The sequence below is a fragment of the Bos javanicus genome, chromosome 13 (genome assembly GCF_032452875.1).
Source record: "Bos javanicus breed banteng chromosome 13, ARS-OSU_banteng_1.0, whole genome shotgun sequence".
Taxonomy (NCBI): Eukaryota; Metazoa; Chordata; class Mammalia; order Artiodactyla; family Bovidae; genus Bos; species Bos javanicus.
Window position 1 is genome coordinate 29,337,977 of NC_083880.1, and position 18,690 is coordinate 29,356,666.

The following is an 18,690-nucleotide window of genomic DNA, read 5'->3' on the forward strand; positions in this document are numbered from 1 at the left end:
TTGTTGGGGAAAAAACATTAGTTTACAACTGCAAGACAGCCTCTTACAGAGCTCTCTCCCTGGCAAAGACATGACACCCCGAACTATAATAAGACGTGACTTTTTATTTAGTCATGTGTATGTCTGATGTTTTGTTAAACCCACTAGTTCAAGTTCACACATCTGAAGGACTATTCAATGACCCAGGGGAAGATCTCAAGGTTTACTATGACCTCAGATATTCACATATTTATGCTTTCATCATGAACATTCAACATTTTAAAAGCCATCCTCCAGGAAGATAAAAGTTTGCCCAGAAAATCACCCCACACATGTTACCTATTCAAGGCATAAGCGACCACATGTTAAAGAGGATATATGTTAATCTCTTCGGAATCATTCAGGCTCCTCGTTCAAGGCAACAGATGAAAAGACCACAGTAGGAACACACCTCCCAACAGTAACACTTTTTTCTAGCGATAAAAGCAAGGCACCCAGAACAAGAATTTACCACCACCACCACCTCTCCCCCACCAAGAAGCTCTCTTGCTGGAAATTTTTAAAATGAAAACTAAAGTTCAAAGGGAGTCACTGCAGCAACTTCAAAAAGCAGGAAAGTTTGCATACCCATCTCTGCATGACTTCATCTGGCATAGAAACGAGAGCAAACAATGAAAAACAAACCGTCCGACGCTGGACCCTGGTACGGGTTACCAACCTTCCAGAACACACTGTCTCCAGCAGCACATGTGCAGAAAAACATCCGCAGCGCTGACAAGTAAATACCCTCTATACAGGGTAATTGAAACCTGTCAATGAAAGCAAACATTTCCCCCTAAGAATCAGCTCTCTCAATAAGTGGTATACACACACACACACACACACACACACCACAAATGCACTGGGATCTTACACACACACACACAATTGCACCGTGATCTCCCCAGGTCTGCATGTGCACCATCCCCAGCCTGACATTCACACACCTTGATCACCCTTGATTGACCTTTCCAACTACTTATAATCCCCTTTCCAACTAGAGGGGGATTCCCTAGTGGCTTAGTGGTGAAGAATCCACCTACCAATGCAGGAGACTCATATTCAATCCTTGGGTTGGGAAGATCCCCTGGAGAAGGAAATGGCAATCCACTCCAGTATTCTTGCCTTGCCTGGGAAATCCAGGAGGTCGCAAAGAGTCAGACATGACTTAGTGACTAAACAACAACACTCTCAACTAAAGGAGGTGGAATTCTAACATTCTCTGTAACCCCCACAGTCTCCGTAGCATCCAGGCTTTGAGATAATGCAAACCTATACTTTTAATGATCTTAATTCATGACATTACAGTCCACTCGTGAAATATGCTGGGATGTTTCTATTTGGGGGGGAAGCGTTTAATACAGTGGGAAAAAAAGCATCAGGGGAGCTAGTCTTGAGCACTAGTCCCCATTTCATATAAATACCTGAGTGACCTCTGGGCTGAAGGGTCTGTCCCTCTAAAACCAAGGAAGTTTCCTTCTAGGGCTAGATTACCGATACTAAATTAGTAGGAAATACCAAGTCCAGACCAAGACAAAGAGTGTGACACAACAACCGCGGAGGCGTGATCAAGACATAACATTCCATGAGCTGACCTCAACTCTGATCCACGGTCCACGTCAACTCCTACACCAAGCCTGCCACTCGGGCTGCAGACTCTCCCAGGCATGCAGCCCCATCTCATTCCACACCCTACGTAGCAGGGAAGGACCCCAGAGAGACAGGAGAGACAAGTTCCAGGGAAAACCCTGAAAACTATTTACAAACAATGCTGTCTGACTCCCACTGGGCCCACCTGAATTCCTTCTAAGTAATTCCATCACTCTGGACACATGATGCTTAAAACAAACAAGGAGGCAGAGTTAACCTGCTCTTCAAGCTCCTACTTTCCTAGCCCATCCCTCCCAAAACACAGGAAGCACTGCAGAGTTCTCTACGTGATGAGTGCCATAGACCCGGGAGATACTGAAGTGTTCTGCTCTACAATGCCCATTAAAAAATCAGTATGGTTTAGTACAACGTACACACACACACACACATTTCACAAAACAGTACTGATCCTTAATACAGGCAAACGTTTCCTATTGTATGTTTTAAAATGCTGACTATTACCCACAGTATAAAAGACAGATCTGTCAACAGACAGATGTGTTAACAAAATATAGCGGATACATACAATGGAATACTACTTAGCTTTAAAAAGGAATGAAATTCTGACTCATGCTACAACACGGGTGAACCCTGAAAACGTTAAGTGAAGTAAAAACAAGCCACAAGATGAGGAATACTGTGTGATCCCACGCAGTATACGAAATACCCAGAGTCATCATTTTCACGAGGACAGAAAAGAGAGGGTGGGTACCAAGGCAGGTGGAGGGGGAGCAGGGAGTTAAGTGTTTAATGAGGACAGGGTTTCCATTTGGAGAAGATGAAGACAGTTCTGGAGATGGATGATAGTGATGGTTGTACAACAATGTGAATGTGCTGAATGCCACTGAACTAGTTATACACTCAAAAATGGTTAAAATGGTAAATTTTATATGTATATTTTATCACAGTAAGAAACAGGAGTGGGTCACCTGGGGACCGACAATTCGAGATGGACCTATGAAGACGGGAGGGGGAGTCTCCTGGGACTGAGCTCCAGGTACACAGTGTCAGAAACCAGTTCAAGGCCAAGGGCACAGGATTAGGCCTGGCCTTGAAGTCACTGGCCTTTCATTCATGTTAATTCACTAGAAGGAAACACTAACCTGATCCTCCTATTTGGCCTCCCAAGATCCCGACTTCATGCGAAGTTGTTGTTGTTCAGTCGCCCGGTCATGTCCGATTCTTTGTGACCCCATGGACTGCAGTACACCAGGCCTCCCTGTCCCTCACCATCTCCCGAAGTTTGCCCAAGTTCATGTCCACTGTTTCAGCGATGGCATCCAGCCATCTCAACCTCTGACGCCCTCATCTCCTTCTTCCCTCAATCTTTCCCAGCATCAGGGACTTTTCTAGTGAGTCAGATGTTCTCATCAGATGACCAAAATACTGGAGCTTCAGCTTCAGTGTCAGTCCTTCCAATGAGTATTCAGAGTTGATTTGACGTAAGACTTACTGGTTTGATCTTGCTGTCCAAGGGACTCTCAGGGGTCTCCTCCAGCACCACAGTTTGAACGCATCAGTTCTTTGGTGCTCAGCCTTCTTTACATGCCAAGATGGAAGCTCAAATCATGTATTCTGCAGAACACGTTTCCCAAACATTTCCCTCTGCGGCTTACGGAGAAGACAGACCACTCGGTTATCCTTGGTAATTACTACCTAGCGCCCTCTTATCCCCTGCTGCTCTGCAAGTAGGAGAAGCCATCTCCCCTACCGGAAGGACAACTGGCAGTCCAGCAAAGGCCCGCATGTGAGAAAAAAGCAGTGTCTCTGTGCTTGAAACCCTGGTTTCATGGACTTTCTGATCCAGTGGTGGGGCAAGGGCAGGAAGAAGATGAGCAAGGAACCAGTGAGCAGACAAGATGTCTGCAACGTGCCTGGGAAGGAGGGCAAGTGGGCAGGTAAGAGGCTGCAGGTCAGGGGCTGGCTCTGGAAAGGGTGATGGAGAGGCTCAGGACCTGGAATGAGCTTTCCAGATGGCAGCCCTGGAGAGCCCGTCCAGCCCCGGGCAAGCGTGAGCTTGGCTTGTATAGGAAAAACAGAAAAGAGGCCAGTGTGGCTGGAGCACACAGAAGAGGGAAGTGGCTGGAAACTAGGTCAGGGAGGCGGCAAGGCGAGGCCAGCTTCTGGTCGACTTTCTCACTTATAGGAGCGGCTGATGTAGGTCTCAGAGTTCCAGATCACCGAACACGGTGGGACTCAACTGGCCTGAAAGATGCTAAAAGCCGCCTCCCCCTACCCCCAGCCTGATAAAGTCATCAAGAGGTCCCAGGGGACGTCTAACTTGGGCTTCATCCACAGGGGCCCCCAGCCGCGGTAGTTTTGTTTTTTATTTATTTTGGCTGTGCGTGTCTTCACTGTGACTTGTGGCATCTTTAGTTGCTGGATCTAGTTCCCTGACCAGGGATTGAACTCAGGCCCTCTGCGTTGGGAGCACACAGACTTAGCCACTGGACCACCAGGGAAGTCCCACCGCAGTAGTTTTTAAATCAAAGCCCAGGTAAGGAGGCAGGCTGTGGGGAGTTGAGGCTGATTGATCAAGATTGTGTAGGATGCTTCCCAGGGCTGACAGCTTCAGTTCAGGCATTCTGCTGCTGTAGTCTTGGTGACAGCAGATAAAACTCCAGACACATTAAAATAAAACCCATCTCCAACCAAAGAACCTATTATCAACATCCTGTTTGCTTCAAGTAACCCAAAAGATTCAGGTTTTCTAAGCCACTCCCAATTTTAAATATTCTTCTTTGTCAACCCCAGAAATGTAGGCACGGTTCTCACACAACTCCCTCTGCTCACGATCAGAGTAAAGATGATGACCATACCTCTAGGAGATGGATAACAGTTCCAAAAACAGCACCAGAGTACTCAGGTTTATGTTATTATCAATACCCACATTTTTAAATACTGAACTGAATGCTAACTGTATTATATGCAGGCACTCTGCAAGTGTACTCGCTGTATTCTTATAAAACTCCATGAAGTGTGTACTATTATTATCCTCATTTTACTGATAAAGCTATTACAATAAACTGCAGGCCCAGAAGGTGGAACCAAGCAGCATGATTGAGAGCCTCCGAACTCACACGACTTCTCTATTTAAAGAAACTGGACAGAGAAAAATATACATTAGACGGCAGTCATCCAGGCAGAGAGAGGAGGACACGTCCTTTTCCACTTAACTAATATGATGATCTAGGTCTTATTTAAGATCCAGTTAGGACTCTTTGGAGAAATGTATGTAACCCAGAACCAAACAGACTATATGGAAAGGACCTGCAATTTATTAACCACAAGTGACATGAAATGCAGAACCATGGAATGCACCAGAGAGCTCAGACAACAGGAAGCAAGCTCACCTTCCTGAGCAAGCAACCACCCACCAGCCCCTGGCCCTTTTCCATTTTAATAATCCTTCATCTAGGGGCGAGCACAAGCTGGCAGCACAGCTCTGTTTATTTTTTTTAAAAGGGGTCACAGAATTCGTGGCCTGACACGGCACCCCACCCAACTTGTAAAGATAGGGTGGGTGGAGATACAGGAAGAAGACAAGGCCCCACCCAACCAACCGGCACATTTACTCACCAACATCAGTTGTGGGAAGGATGGGAAGTTCATAGAGGAAGTAATTAACCAACAGAAGCCAAGGAAAGGAAAACACACAGACACACAAGACCCTTCCACTCACTAGAAGGGTATTTCCACACTGCAGTGGGACCCTCTGCAGCGTATCACAAGGCTGATTCTTCTCAGGTTCCAAGGCCTGGGGATACAAACTAAAGTATGAGACAACACTTTTCCCCTTAAAGGATCTGTTCTGTTGTTGCTGCTGTTGTTGTTGTTGTGTATGTGCATGTGTTTGTGTTTCAGGGCAAGTCCTTTGCAGAGCGGTTTCAAGCTCAGGAAATGTGGGACCAAGTAAACACTGCTTTTAAAAGAAACTCCAGGCTCCTCCTGCACATCTCTGATGCTCACCCACACTGAGTCTGAAACAAAGTCTGAAAGCAGAGGCCCAGCCTTCCTCCAGTGCTTTATGAACGTTATGAAGCTGGCCCAGCCCCACTCAACAGACAGCCACACTCAGGGTCTGAAGCCGGCATCTGAGCCCGACCCAGAGCAGGACTTAGGAAGAAGCCCTGACCCTGAGTAGGATGAGATTAGGACGACAAGGTCCTGCCCTGGGAGTTTCCAATCAGAGATGGAAAAATGCAGTCCACGATCAAGTGACCACAGAGAAACCCAAAGATGCAGAAGTCTCTCCTGCAGGGGCGAGGTGCAGTTGGGGTCTGCTCTCTCAGCCCAGGGCGGGGGGTGGGGGTGGGGGGCACGCAAGCCCTCTGAGCCTTGCTCCCAATTCATCCCAAACAAAACTATCAAAGTGCAAGACACTATCAAAGTGCAAGACCCTATCAGATATTAATAGCTTGTCACCTCTCCTGTGGAATACAGCTCTTATCAGAAGCACAGAGAACCCAGGGCAAAGGGAACAAGAAATATGCAGGGTATGTTATCAACAGCCCCATATGGCACCCTGGGCTCTGTTCCCTACCCCACCTACCTGTCCTCCCCCACACCCCAATGGCCAGACCTCAAACAAGACTTCCCAAAATCGTTCTCATCAGGATGACCAGTAAAAGGACACAAAGCACCCACCACCTTCTCTCCTCCTCCTTTCTTCACCAGTCCCTGCCACCAGGGTGCTACTGGGGGTGGGGCGTCGGCACCCAGGAAGCCCCAGGGAGAGAGCAGGGTCTCCTGAGGAGCTCCAGGTGAAGAGGTGCAATTAGATATGCTGCTGGTACAACCGAGTGACAGTTTACAGCATTAGTGGATTGCTGCCCAAATAGGAGGAAAACCAAGAGAAAAGAATGCTGAAAAACAGAACATAATGCTAACACAGAACATTCTTCAGAGTTCAAACAAGGAGCAAAGAGATAGCAGCCAAGCTCCCTCAGTGGGGCAGGTAATAAACCTCAGGCTTACAGAGGAACCTCATGTCAAACAAAATTTTGATGGGGATTTTTTTTATGCACACAGCAAATACTTACCCGCAACTGAGGAAATATACAAAGGATGAGGACATGATCTATCAGCCAGACCAGGTCACTTTGAGCGTGGATGAAGGCTCTACTAAAGTTACACTGCGCAAAGAAGATGTGGATCAAGCTGCCTACAGACAACCTAGGAGGTACCAGATGGGCTGCTCTTTTGCCATTCACTTCTGACCCTGGGTCCCTCTTTACTGGTAAGGCTCCCCTCATTCAGCAATCAGTTCCTGTGCTTACAGGAGCCCACAAACCAACAAATAAACAGAGTGAGAACCTTTATCCAGCATCCTTGGACTCTTGGCTATGGGCGACCTACTGACCCAATTCTCTGCTCTGCTGGCTGGCTCAGATTCCTGACCCAGAGTTTCACTCTCACTTCTCATCATATCCCCCCTACTTCACTTCCATCCTAAACCACTGAAAACCTTCCTTCTCTACAGAACTCATCTTTGTTTCTAAGATGCTTGCCTATAGGTCCTAAACCTCAGCTCACACAGGCTGAATGTCTGCATCTCCCCAAGAATTACTGCTGAAACCTTAACTCCCAAAATGATGGTATTTGGAGGTGATGAGACCATGAGGGTGGAGCCCTCACAAATGAGATTAGTGCCCTTACAAGAAAAGACACAAAGGGGATCTCTGTTCGCCATGTGGGGATACAGCAAGACAGCCATCTGCAAAATAGGAAAAGGGCCCTCAATGAGACATCAAATCTGCCAGAAACTTGATCCTGGACTTCCAGCCTCCAGAACTGTGAGAAATACATGTCTGCTGTTAAGCTGCCTGGTCTGTGGCGTTTGTTACCACACCCGAGCTGGCTCGCAGCCACATCCACACCCTTGAGCCCAGTGGTCTCTCTGGCCCTTCATCCTCGGCTTCCTAACCCATCTCTCCAGCTACCTCTGCTTATACAACCAGCACAGCACTTCAGGTGCAGAAGGTCCATGAGAGTGGTAGGGCTGACGCAGGCACTCTGAACCTGTGGCAAACTCAAACTGGGTCCTAATGGAACTAAACTGCTTTGTTCCAGCAGGTGGGTGAAAATCGCCAGCTGTGATGTCACATGCAGACCTCAGTGTGAGGGGAGCAGACGCAGGGAGGACACTGACATTGGTCAGCCCCTACCTGCAGGCACCCTGCCAGGTGCTTTACCTGCAATCCCTGCCTAAGACTCACCTTGTAGAATCGAAAACACTTGGCTCACAAAGAGAAAAGAACTTACCTCCCAAGGTCTGTCTGACAGAAGGTTCATCTCTTTCTCAAATGCCAGTGTTAGAACCAATTGATGACAACCAACCCTTGAAAAAAAGACTTGCAGGGAATGGTGATGTGAGAAGTACATTTCCAAAATCATGGAAAGAACTCATATATTTACTCTTATATAGTCTCATTTATTTACATTGAAAGACATCATATATTTATTCAATCCATAGGAAGTAGCTTAGCCCTAGAAGTCGAAATGTGGACACCAGACAACATTAGCAAAGATAGTTCTCAGGTATTTAAATAAACACCGTGGTTTCTGTTTATGGTATAAGTAACTATTTTTTAATGTTGAACATTTTAAAGACTTCATATTAGAATGAATAAGAACATACGCATCAAAAAAAAAGAAAAGAAAGAAAGAGTAGGATGACAGAACCATGTGAGGTTTTTCTTTAAATGTTCTGCCAGTGCAGGGGACACAGGTTTGATTCCTGGTCCTGGAAGACCCCGAATGCAGGGCAACTAAGCCCGTGTACTACAGCTACTAAGCCGGTGCTCTAGAGCCCGAGAACCACAACTACTGAAGCCCACACACCTAGAGTCCATGGTCCACAACAAGAGAAACCACGGCAATGAGAAAGCCCGGGCACCACAATGAAGAGTAGCTCCCACTTGCCACAACCAGAGAAAAGCCTGGGCAAAGCAATGAAGACTCAGCGCACACACAACACACACACAAAACACATTATTCTGTTTCTGCAATAAAATCATTGCCAACATCCTAGGATGCCAGAAACTAGGATGTTTTCTCTTTTGTTTTTGCTTGTGCTCTTTTGTGGTGGCAAGTGCCAGTCCATGGGGCCGATGGGGGTAGGCAAGGCATGTCAGAGCAAAGGAAGCTGTGCTGGATTAGCAATCAAGGGAAGAGAGGTCCGGTCCTAGGTCTACATTAAGAAGACTTGTAAGATGTTGGGGTCCTAGCTTCTCTGAGCACCAGTTTTCCATACAGAATTCCATATTCTGGAAGGCCTCGGCCCCCTTCAGAGCCTAAGGCTTACAGAGAACGGAGAGTGACAGGCTTGAGAGGAACAGTGGGATGTGTATTTAAAGAGAGCTATAAAATGAGTCATCTGTGAGTAAAACGTAACTTATCTTCATTTAAAAAGTCATATTAACCTACATGGCAGTGGTAGAGAGAACATCTAACGTTTACGATTACTGTGAAGAGGCTGTAAAAAGGCAGCATTTGCAATGAGTCAGCGCTGCGCCACGGTCCACCGAGAAGCCCATGCAAGCAGCATCTCCCAGGCTGTCTCTGCAGGTGGCTTTGTTTCAAACACAAACGGAGAGTGGGGAGAAAAACCAGTGTTGGCTGAGCCCATCATTGCAGATTCAGCTGTATGTCTGACACAGGAAGCTCACGAAGAACTGCAATTTAGAAACAAATTCTACTCTGGGCGCCTACACAGATAGCTGCAAAGCCAACTGGGTTTTTGTTCTACAACAAACTGTTTCAGGTCACCCATGGACCAGGATACAAAACATTTCCAAGTGGAGATTTCCCCGGACGTTACCAGGGTCTCCACATTTCCCTTCTCCCTCATATACTCAAGAGGACACAGACCATCTCCTCAAAACGACACATCTGCGGCACCCACACCAGGCTCTGTGAGGGCAACAAGGACAGAAACAAGGTGAGTCTTGCAGGCTTCAGAAAGGAGAAGCTAACACAACACCAACACCCTCTCCTGTTTCCAGAAGCAACGTCTCACACACATTGCTCCCTCTCCATCATCCTTCACACTCTTGATCCCAAAAGCAGACCTGCTCCTGATGAAATCTCTGCCATAGGACTGCCTGGAATGTGACAGAATGAGGAAGGGGAGAGAGAGGAGGAGGAGGAGGAGGAGAAGCAAGAGATGAGGAGACTTTCAAGGAAGGAGCTTCTGCTTTCCAGGCCTGCTGCAAGGAAATGCCTTGGTGAGGTTTTCTAGAACATAAAGCTTAGGTAGTTTTTCTCTTTGTTTGTTTTTAAGAATGCTCAAAGCAACTTTTTTATCTTCCCAAACTCTTTTAAATGCTGAATAGTCAAGTTACTTATTGTTTTCCATTGACCATATTTACATATTAGAGTTGGTGGGTTTAATATAAATCTTTAGAGTAAATGAAAGCCATGGATGGAAAGGCAATGTTTATGGGCTGTCAAGAATAATTCCTTTAATAAGGAATAATAAAGTTAAAATAACAATAGTGATAAGGGGGAGGAGAAAGGAAGAAAGAAAAGAAGAAAGGGCTAAAGTAAAAGGCAGAACCAGAGGGTGAATAAACATACCTTTTCTCTAATGAATATACAGTCATCCCCCAGTATCAGCACAGAAGGGTTCCAGGGCCAAAACAGACACCAAAGTCTAGATAAGATAATCTCTTGATCTCTAAGGCTTCCTCAAGCTCAAACCCTTTGTGACAATGCAGGGTAGTTTCTAATTTCAAATTCTAGGTTTCCAGTTGTCGGACCTTTATGATATACTGGTCACAGCTACGATTTATTTGATACCAAGATGTGCAAGATCCTTAGATGAAGCATCCATCCTCCTATACACTGTAAAATCATCTCCGGATTACTTATAATACTTGCTGCTGCTGCTGCTAAGTCGCTTCAGTCGTGTCCGACTCTGTTCGACCCCATAGATGGCAGCCCACCAGGCTCCCCAATCCCTGGGATTCTCTAGGCAAGAACACTGGAGTGGGTTGCCATTTCCTTCTTCAGTGCATGAAAGTGAAGTTGCTCAGTCATGTCCAACTCTTAGCGACCCCATGGACTGCAGCCTTCCAGGCTCCTCTGTCCAGGGGATTTTCCAGGCAAGAGTACTGGAGTGGGGTGCCATTATGCAAATACTATGTAAATAGTTGTACACACAATATAGATGTTTTGCAAATAATTATCAGAATGCCACAAATTCAAGCATTTTAGAACCTCTGGAATTTATCAAAAGTTGGTTGAATCCACAGACACAGAACCTGCAGATACAGAGGGCCAACTCTATCTGAGTTCTGTGTGATCTTGGATAAATCATTGACGTCTCTAGGCCTCAGTGTCCTCCGCAGTAAAATACAGTCAATTAAAGTCCTCCATCCTGGGATGAGGATCCCATAAATGACACACAGAGAGCATTTAGCACGTGCGTAAGAAACACTCACGGGTTAGTGACTGTTAGTGTGGGGTGAGTTCCAGTTCCAAGTCAACCACTAATGAGCTGTGTGGTCTCGGGTAAGGTAGTTAACACATCTGAGTGTTGGTTTAGTCACCAAAAAAAAATGAGTCTAAATGAGATGATCTCTTGATCTCTAAGGCTTCCTCAAGCTCAAATCCTTTGTGACAACACAGGGTAGTTTCTAATTTCAAATTCTTTTAGGTTTCTAACTGTCACACCTTTATGATATACTGATCACAGCTACAATTTATTTAATACCAAGTGTCAGGTCACAGGCACAACTCCTAATCATGAGACTGTGCCTGTGGGGATCCTAGAACTTGCTTTATGAATATCCTTTTCATGCTATAGTTTCCAAGAACTATGGCTTTACCATATGGCTCATAGGGTAAAGAATTTGTCTACAATGCAGGAGACCTAGGTTCAATCCCTGGGTTGGGAAGATCCCCTGGAAAAGGAAATGGCAACCCACTTCAGTATTCTTGCCTGGAGAATGCCATGGACAGAGGAGTTTTACAGGCTACATTCCACGGAGTTGCGAAGAGTCAGACACAACTGACTAACACACTTACTTACTTACATGCTGGCAAAAGGAGAGCCTGCCTATGGCAGGAGGAAACAATGTATTTCCATCCCAGGGGCCTTCAAATGTTGGGTATGTCCCCAAATCACATTGTTATTGTTCCAGTGGCCCCTGGCAGTGATAGAACACACACATATTAAATTCATTTGCTATAACCACCCTCCTTTAAAAGGAACTCCCAACTACTTCCTGCTACACACGTCGCAATAATCCATCCTTTCCGATCTTAACAATGAAGTCGAGAGTTGCCAGCACAGGTCCATTTTTCTTCCATCTAGGCAGAACAGAAACTCAGCTATTTCAGATTTGTCATTTGCCTCCTGTATTTTTAAACTCATCAACGGCCTACATCTCTTATAAGGAAAGATGAGGCATAAATGTCCTTATGTGTCAGGAAATTTTAGATGATTATTGAAGAAGATAATCTATCATGGTCTACACCATCATGTGGAATTCTAATTTATAAACCCATGTCATAATCTCTTAATTTTTAGGTGATGGTCAAGCACCCAAGTTAGCAAATACAGATAGAATTTCTTATGTTGCTGCTAAACAAGACTTACAATAAAATCAACCTGGCACAGTAACATGGGCTTCCTTGGGAGCAATGCAGGAGACCCCAGTTCGATTCCTGGGTCGGGAAGACCCACTGGAGAAGGCATAGGCTACCCACTCCAGTATTCTTGAGCTTCCTTGGTGGCTCAGCTGGTAAAGAATCCACCTGCAATGTGGGAGACCTGGGTTCGATCCCTGGGTTGGGAAGATCCGGAGAAGGAAACGGCCACACACTCCAGTATTCTGGCCTGGACAATTCCACTGACTGTATAGTCCATGGGGTCACAAAGAGTCGGACAACACTGAGTGACTTTCACTTTCACTTTTTCGCTTTCACTTTTTCACTTTCACAGTAACATTCATTAAAAATTGCGCAAATGGCAATTACCTCTAATGTCTGGAAGTATTTGCTATGCTTGGATAAAGCCAAGCCAATCATTGCTTCTCTACTGATTATCTAGCCATCCTCAAGTGGACACCCTGGCTAGTTTAAGTTTCATCTCACACTCATTAATATGTTCATTAAGACAAAAAGAATCAGCAACCTCTCATGAAATAATCAATTCAGGCAACAGTTCCTAGTGGATGCTAACAGATCCTTGGAGAAAGATTGATGAGAAAATTTACAATGAAAGGATCAACCTGCCACTACATGAACCCAGTGATTAACCTCAGCATCACCACAAGGGAGGAAACCAGATACTGTGCTGAGATTATGGGACATGAAGTGTACAACACAGTCAACAAACTAATATCACACCCCCCAAAGCTGAACATGAATCTATGAAAATTAATAAAAGGAAACCTCATTTAAAATGGAATCAGGAGGCCAGAAGGGGGAGTTTTCAGGCCCCATCACTCCAGGTCAACTGCAGACCCAAAAGGAAAAGAGATACCTTTGTATCTCCAACAGATAGAAGTTCAGTTCAGTTCAGTCGCTCTTCGTGTCCGACTCTTTGCGACCCCATGAATCGCAGCACGCCAGGCCTCCCTGTCCATCACCAACTCCCGGAGTTCACTAAGACTCAGGTCCATTGAGTCAGTGATGCCATCCAGCCATCTCATCCTCTGTCATCCCCTTCTCCTCCTGCCCCCAATCCCTCCCAGCATCAGAGTCTTTTCCAATGAGTCAACTCTTCGCATGAGGTGGCCAAAGTACTGGAGTTTCAGCTTTAGCATCAGTCTTTTTAATGAACACCCAGGGCTGATCTCCTTCAGAATGGACTGGTTGGATCTCCTTGCAGTCCAAGGGACGCTCAAGAGTCTTCTCCAACACCACAGTTCAAAAGCATCAATTCTTTGGCGCTCAGCCTTCTTCACAGGCCAACTCTCACATCCATACATGACCACAGGAAAAACCATAGCCTTGACCAGATGGACTTTTGTTGGCAAAGCAATGTCTCTGCTTTTGAACATGCTATCTAGGTTGGTCATAACTTTCCTTCCAAGGAGTAAGCGTCTTTTAATCTCATGGCTGCAGTCACCATCTGTAGTGATTTTGGAGCCCAGAAAAATAAAGTCTGACACTGTTTCCCCATCTATTTCCCATGAAGTGATGGGATCGGATGCCATGATCTTCGTTTTCTGAATGTTGAGCTTTAAGCCAACTTTTTCACTCTCCACTTTCACTTTCATCAAGAGGCTTTTGAGTTCCTCTTCACTTTCTGACATAAGGGTGGTGTCATCTACATATCTGAGGTTATTGATATTTCTCCCAGCAATCTTGATTCCAGCTTGTGCTTCTTCCAATCCTGCGTTTCTCATGATGTACTCTGCATAGAAGTTAAATAAGCAGGGTGACAATATACAGCCTTGACATACTACTTTTCCTATTTGGAACCAGTCTGTTGTTCCATGTCCAGTTCTAACTGTTGCTTCCTGACCTGCATACAAATTTCTCAAGAGGCAGGGAGGTGGTCTGGTATTCCTATCTCTTTCAGAATTTCCCACAGTTCATTGTGATCCACACAATCAAAGGCTTTGGCATAGTCAATAAAGCAGAAATAGATGTTTTTCTGGAACTCTCTTGCTTTTTCCATGATCCAGGGGATGTTGGCAATTTGATCTCTGGTTCCTCTGCCTTTTCTAAAACCAGCTTGAACATCAGGAAGCTCACGGTTCAAGTATTGCTGAAGCCTGGCTTGGAGAATTTTGAGCATTACTTTACTAGCATGTGAGATGAGTGCAATTGTGCGGTAGTTTGAGCATTCTTTGGCATGGCCTTTCTTTAAAGGTTATTACTTTATCACCCAGCAGGAGGAAGGAAGGATTTCTCTTCGCCCAGTAACAGCGCAGCCAATGAGAGACTGTCACACGTCAGCCAATGAAAAGCAACAACACTTTGAACTCCCAGTTTCCGCCAATGGACTCTTTGTTTATAACGGCCCCCTCAACTCTCACTTCTCTACAAAAGAATGTTTCTCTTTGTTCTCTGGACATACCTATGGTTCACCGTAAGTTGCAGGTCCCAAATAGCAATTCTTTGCTGTTCCCAAATAAACTCATTTTGCTGTAAAATTAAGTGGCTCTTTTATTGTTTTATGGTGGTTCAGACGGTAAAGCGTCTGCCTACAATGCGGGAGATCCAGGTTCGATCCCTGGGTCGGGAAGATCCCCTGAATAAGGAAATGGCAACCCACTCCAGTATTCTTGCCTGGAAAATCCCATGGATGGAGGAGTTTAGTTGGCTACTGTCCATGGGGTCGCAAAGAGTCGGACATGACTGAGCGACTTCACTATCACTATCAACAAACTAACTCAAGCTTTAGTGCTAATTTCCAGGTACAGAAATACAGAGACTAGTGGAAAATGTTTAAAGAGAAAACTCTCAGTCACATCCAGGATGTGGGACATTCTATAAGACAACTGACTTGCTTCTTCAACAAAGCAATAACTTAGGGAGAACAGGATGGGGCGAAGAAGAGCTGCTCTAGAGTTGAAACTACACGAGGCATATCAAATGCAATGTGCGGGCTTTGTTCAGACCCTGGTATGAAGAAATCAACTACTAAAAGACATTCTTAAGCCAGAGGGGTGACATCAATGTGGGGAAGATGGAGAGTCCTACAAATCTCTGGGCTGCCCCACCCCTTACCTTCTGATGCTCTGAAACTGCAATTCAGCCACTTCCCAACTGAAAGGGCAGGGCCCATGAGCAGAAACTGAGCCGTAGATGGCAGGGCCATACCCTACTCTGCACAGGAAGGGAAACTTTTGGTAAGAAGGCTCAGAAGATCTTGGTTGGTAGAACAAGAGGCAGTATGTATAGTAATCTAGAGAGAAATTTACAGGCTCCTGAGCACCATTTCTGCCAACAGGATTCTAGCAGTTGTGAGCTTCATTCGAAAAGAGTAAAATTAACGCTCTGAGCAGAGAGGTCAGCATTTGAACCAAGCAGGATACCTGTGTAATGGGAGAGAAGGAAACACGATGAACACCCAAGTGGTAATGCAGATTTTGCATTCTTGAACAAGACTCCACCCTAGCAGCTACTCCCTGTAGAGTTTTGGTTTTGTGTAGTTTGCAGGTCCTTTTTTTTTCCCAAATAATTGAGATATATGGGACTTCCCTGGCGGTCCAGTGCTTAGAGCTCTGTGTTTCCACCGCAGGGGGCATAAGTTCAATCCCTGGTCAGTGCACTAAGATTCTGCAAGCCGCACTGTGTGGCCAAATAATAATTATTGTATTATTATTATTGAGGTAGAAGGTACATAAACTGCTCCAACCATTTATACCTCCTACAATTTAAATTTTATTCGGTTTGGCTGTCCAGTACCACATTCCCTCTCAAGGATACTGCCAGTCGGAAGCAATCCTGGAATGCAAACAGAAACAAGTGGGAGCCTGTTTCCAGCTTCTGAGCTCTGTGTGCTGGTAGCCTGCATAGCTGAAGCAAGCTGTCTAGCCAGGGCAGAGTGAAGTTAAACAGTGCGATGGCAACTAAAGACCAGGCTTCTTTACTGCATTTTTTAAAGTCTCTCCCTCTGCTCCCAAATCCTAACACTCTCTTCTAGCTGAAGTCATGAGAGTTTTTTTTAACCTGCCACTCCTTGGAATGGCCCAGTGAGTCTGCAACAATGGTTGTCCCCATCTGCTAAGTTTTCAAGATCTGGCATTTCACTGGTTAATTGTTTTTAAGACGAGTACAGTCCCCTCTGGTTTTAATGGCAGGAAGAGATGATTGTAACACAGATTCAAAGACAATCTTTTTAGATCAAAATTTAATCCTGTTGAATTTTTACTATTAAGATAAGGTTTTCTAAAAAAAAAAGTCATCTTTCTTTCTTTGCTATTTTGAGCTAGTAAACTGGAACTATAACTTAAAATCCCTAAAAATGAAAGCTATACTACACTTACAGAGTTAGTTTAAAGATGCTATAATTCCATTTTAAAAAGTTAAGAAGCTGTGACACCAGTAAAAAGTGCCTTACCAGAAACCAAGGGCAGAATCTTATGCAAAGTTAGTCTTTAGTCCAATGAGGTTATCACTTATGGCTAAATTATATAACTAGCTCTTAACAAGCTACTTGATAACCTTTTAAAAAATAAGTATAGACAGAAAGATATGAAGTGTTTAAAACTCTTCTCAAAACTTTCAGCCATCTGTGATGTACAAAGAACTCCTCTGCAATGGGGAAGACAAAATCCTCCAGTATGAACTATATGCGAATTGGAGAAAATACTGTTTAAACACAGAATTGTTACCCCAAGGGGAAAATATATCAATATAAACATATAATGATCTAAACATTTTGAAAAATGCATGATGCCTAATTAAATTCCACCCATTAATAAGGTAACAGCCTTGGGAAACTTCATACCCAAAAAACCACCCTTCTGGTAAACATAATATTGAAGACACAACTCAAACACACAAGCTCTGCCTAATGACATGATTATGTGTTTTTAATTTGGTGCCATCCTCACATCATATCTAAGAAAGTTCCTTCAAAAATGGATCACTTTAAGACATCATTTCCATGCAAGGATGCCCAAATTAAAATACAGAATAAATGTCCTCCTTAAAACTACAGTTTTAGATTGACCTGGCAAGTGCATTATTCCCCCTGGGATTCCAAGCCCTTCCTAAGGCTAAGAACTCAGAAGTTTCATCAACACAGCTAAGTAACTGTGGATTCGTGGCCAACAGGAGGCAAGGCTGAAGTCTGATTCCAGCTCTTAGAACCTGGGGTGAGCTTTTTCATCTCTCTAGGCTTACTTCTCTTTTGTAAAACACTAACACCAATGGTACCTCCCTCGTGGCGTTTCTTGGAAGACCACAGAATATAATGAACAAAACCACACCTGGCACAATCAGAAAGGCGTGCCATCATCACGTTTATCATCATCTGAAGACCCATCACCACAGAAATCATTCTCATCAGCACTGAGCACCTCTTTCTGACCAAGGCAAAGAATGGTCCTTAAGACCAGATGTGTTGTGCCATGATGGATAAGCCTCAGAAACTCTTGGTTAAATGAACAAAACTGGACACAAAAGGTCACGTGTATGATTCTCTGTGTAGGAAATTTCTAGAAAAGGCATAACCTTCGAGACAGAAGATCAATGGTCGCCTGAAACTAGGGATGGAAACAGGAAGTGATACAGAGTCAAAAACTGGATGGAGTGACGGCTGCTCAACTGTACAAACTTACTAATTACGGAACTGTACACTTATCATGGGGGAACTGAATGGTGTATAACTGACACCCCGATAAGGCTGCAATGAAAAAAAAAAGAGAGACATGTTTTTAGTGCACAGGTCCTTTCTCACCAATCTACTCTGATAGTAAATTCAGATACTTTGCTGAGCACAGCAAAACAGCTGAGAATGCAAGGTTGGGACAAGGACCAGACCTGGATCCTAATCCTGACGGCTTCATCTTACAGCCAACTTGTTACTTCTCTAACCCTCAGTTTCCACATCTGTGAAATGGGAAGCCTAAAATGGCATTCATTTCAGAGGCTGTTTGTGTGCATTGATAATCCTCTCCCAAGTCTCCCAGATCAATAAACGGTGTCAACCTTCACCCCGGGGCTGAGGCTAAACACAGACGTGTCGCTCGTGACTTCTCTCCTCTCCTGTTATCAGCTCCAAACCATGATCAAGTCCTGATGGCTCTATCTTCAAAATATTTCAGGATCCATCCAACCACTTTTCACCAGCTCTATCCCAGTTCCCAGGACTCACAGAAACTTCCCACGGGTCCTCTGGCCTCCACTCTGGCCTTTGCAATCATGGCTACAGGGCGATATTTACAAAACACAAGGCTGATCTCCTCCACTTCCTGCTCAGGACCCTCCCCTGGTCCCCAGTGGCCTGTAGGCCTACGTGATGACTGCCTCCAGCCCCTGGGTTGTTATCTGTACTTGCTTTTGCACAGACAGATGCAGGCCTACCTCTGCTCCTGCCCCTTGACCTGA

The 18,690-nt window shown here is 44.9% G+C and overlaps 1 protein-coding gene across 2 annotated transcripts in view; it reads right to left on the bottom strand.

Annotated features, from left to right (window-relative positions):
* Window positions 1-18,690, bottom strand: part of FAM107B (family with sequence similarity 107 member B) — a 78,208-nt gene that overhangs the window by 50,159 nt on the left and 9,359 nt on the right. Inside the window, exon 1 of one of the 2 annotated variants that reach the window (XM_061436091.1) lies at window positions 607-4,481. The exons of the other annotated variant lie outside the window; for it this stretch is intronic. Within the exon in view, the coding sequence (XP_061292075.1) occupies window positions 607-610 (4 nt within the window). The 5' untranslated portion in view covers window positions 611-4,481. Of the gene's footprint in view, window positions 1-606; window positions 4,482-18,690 lie in introns of those variants that run through there. 2 annotated transcript variants of the gene reach the window in all.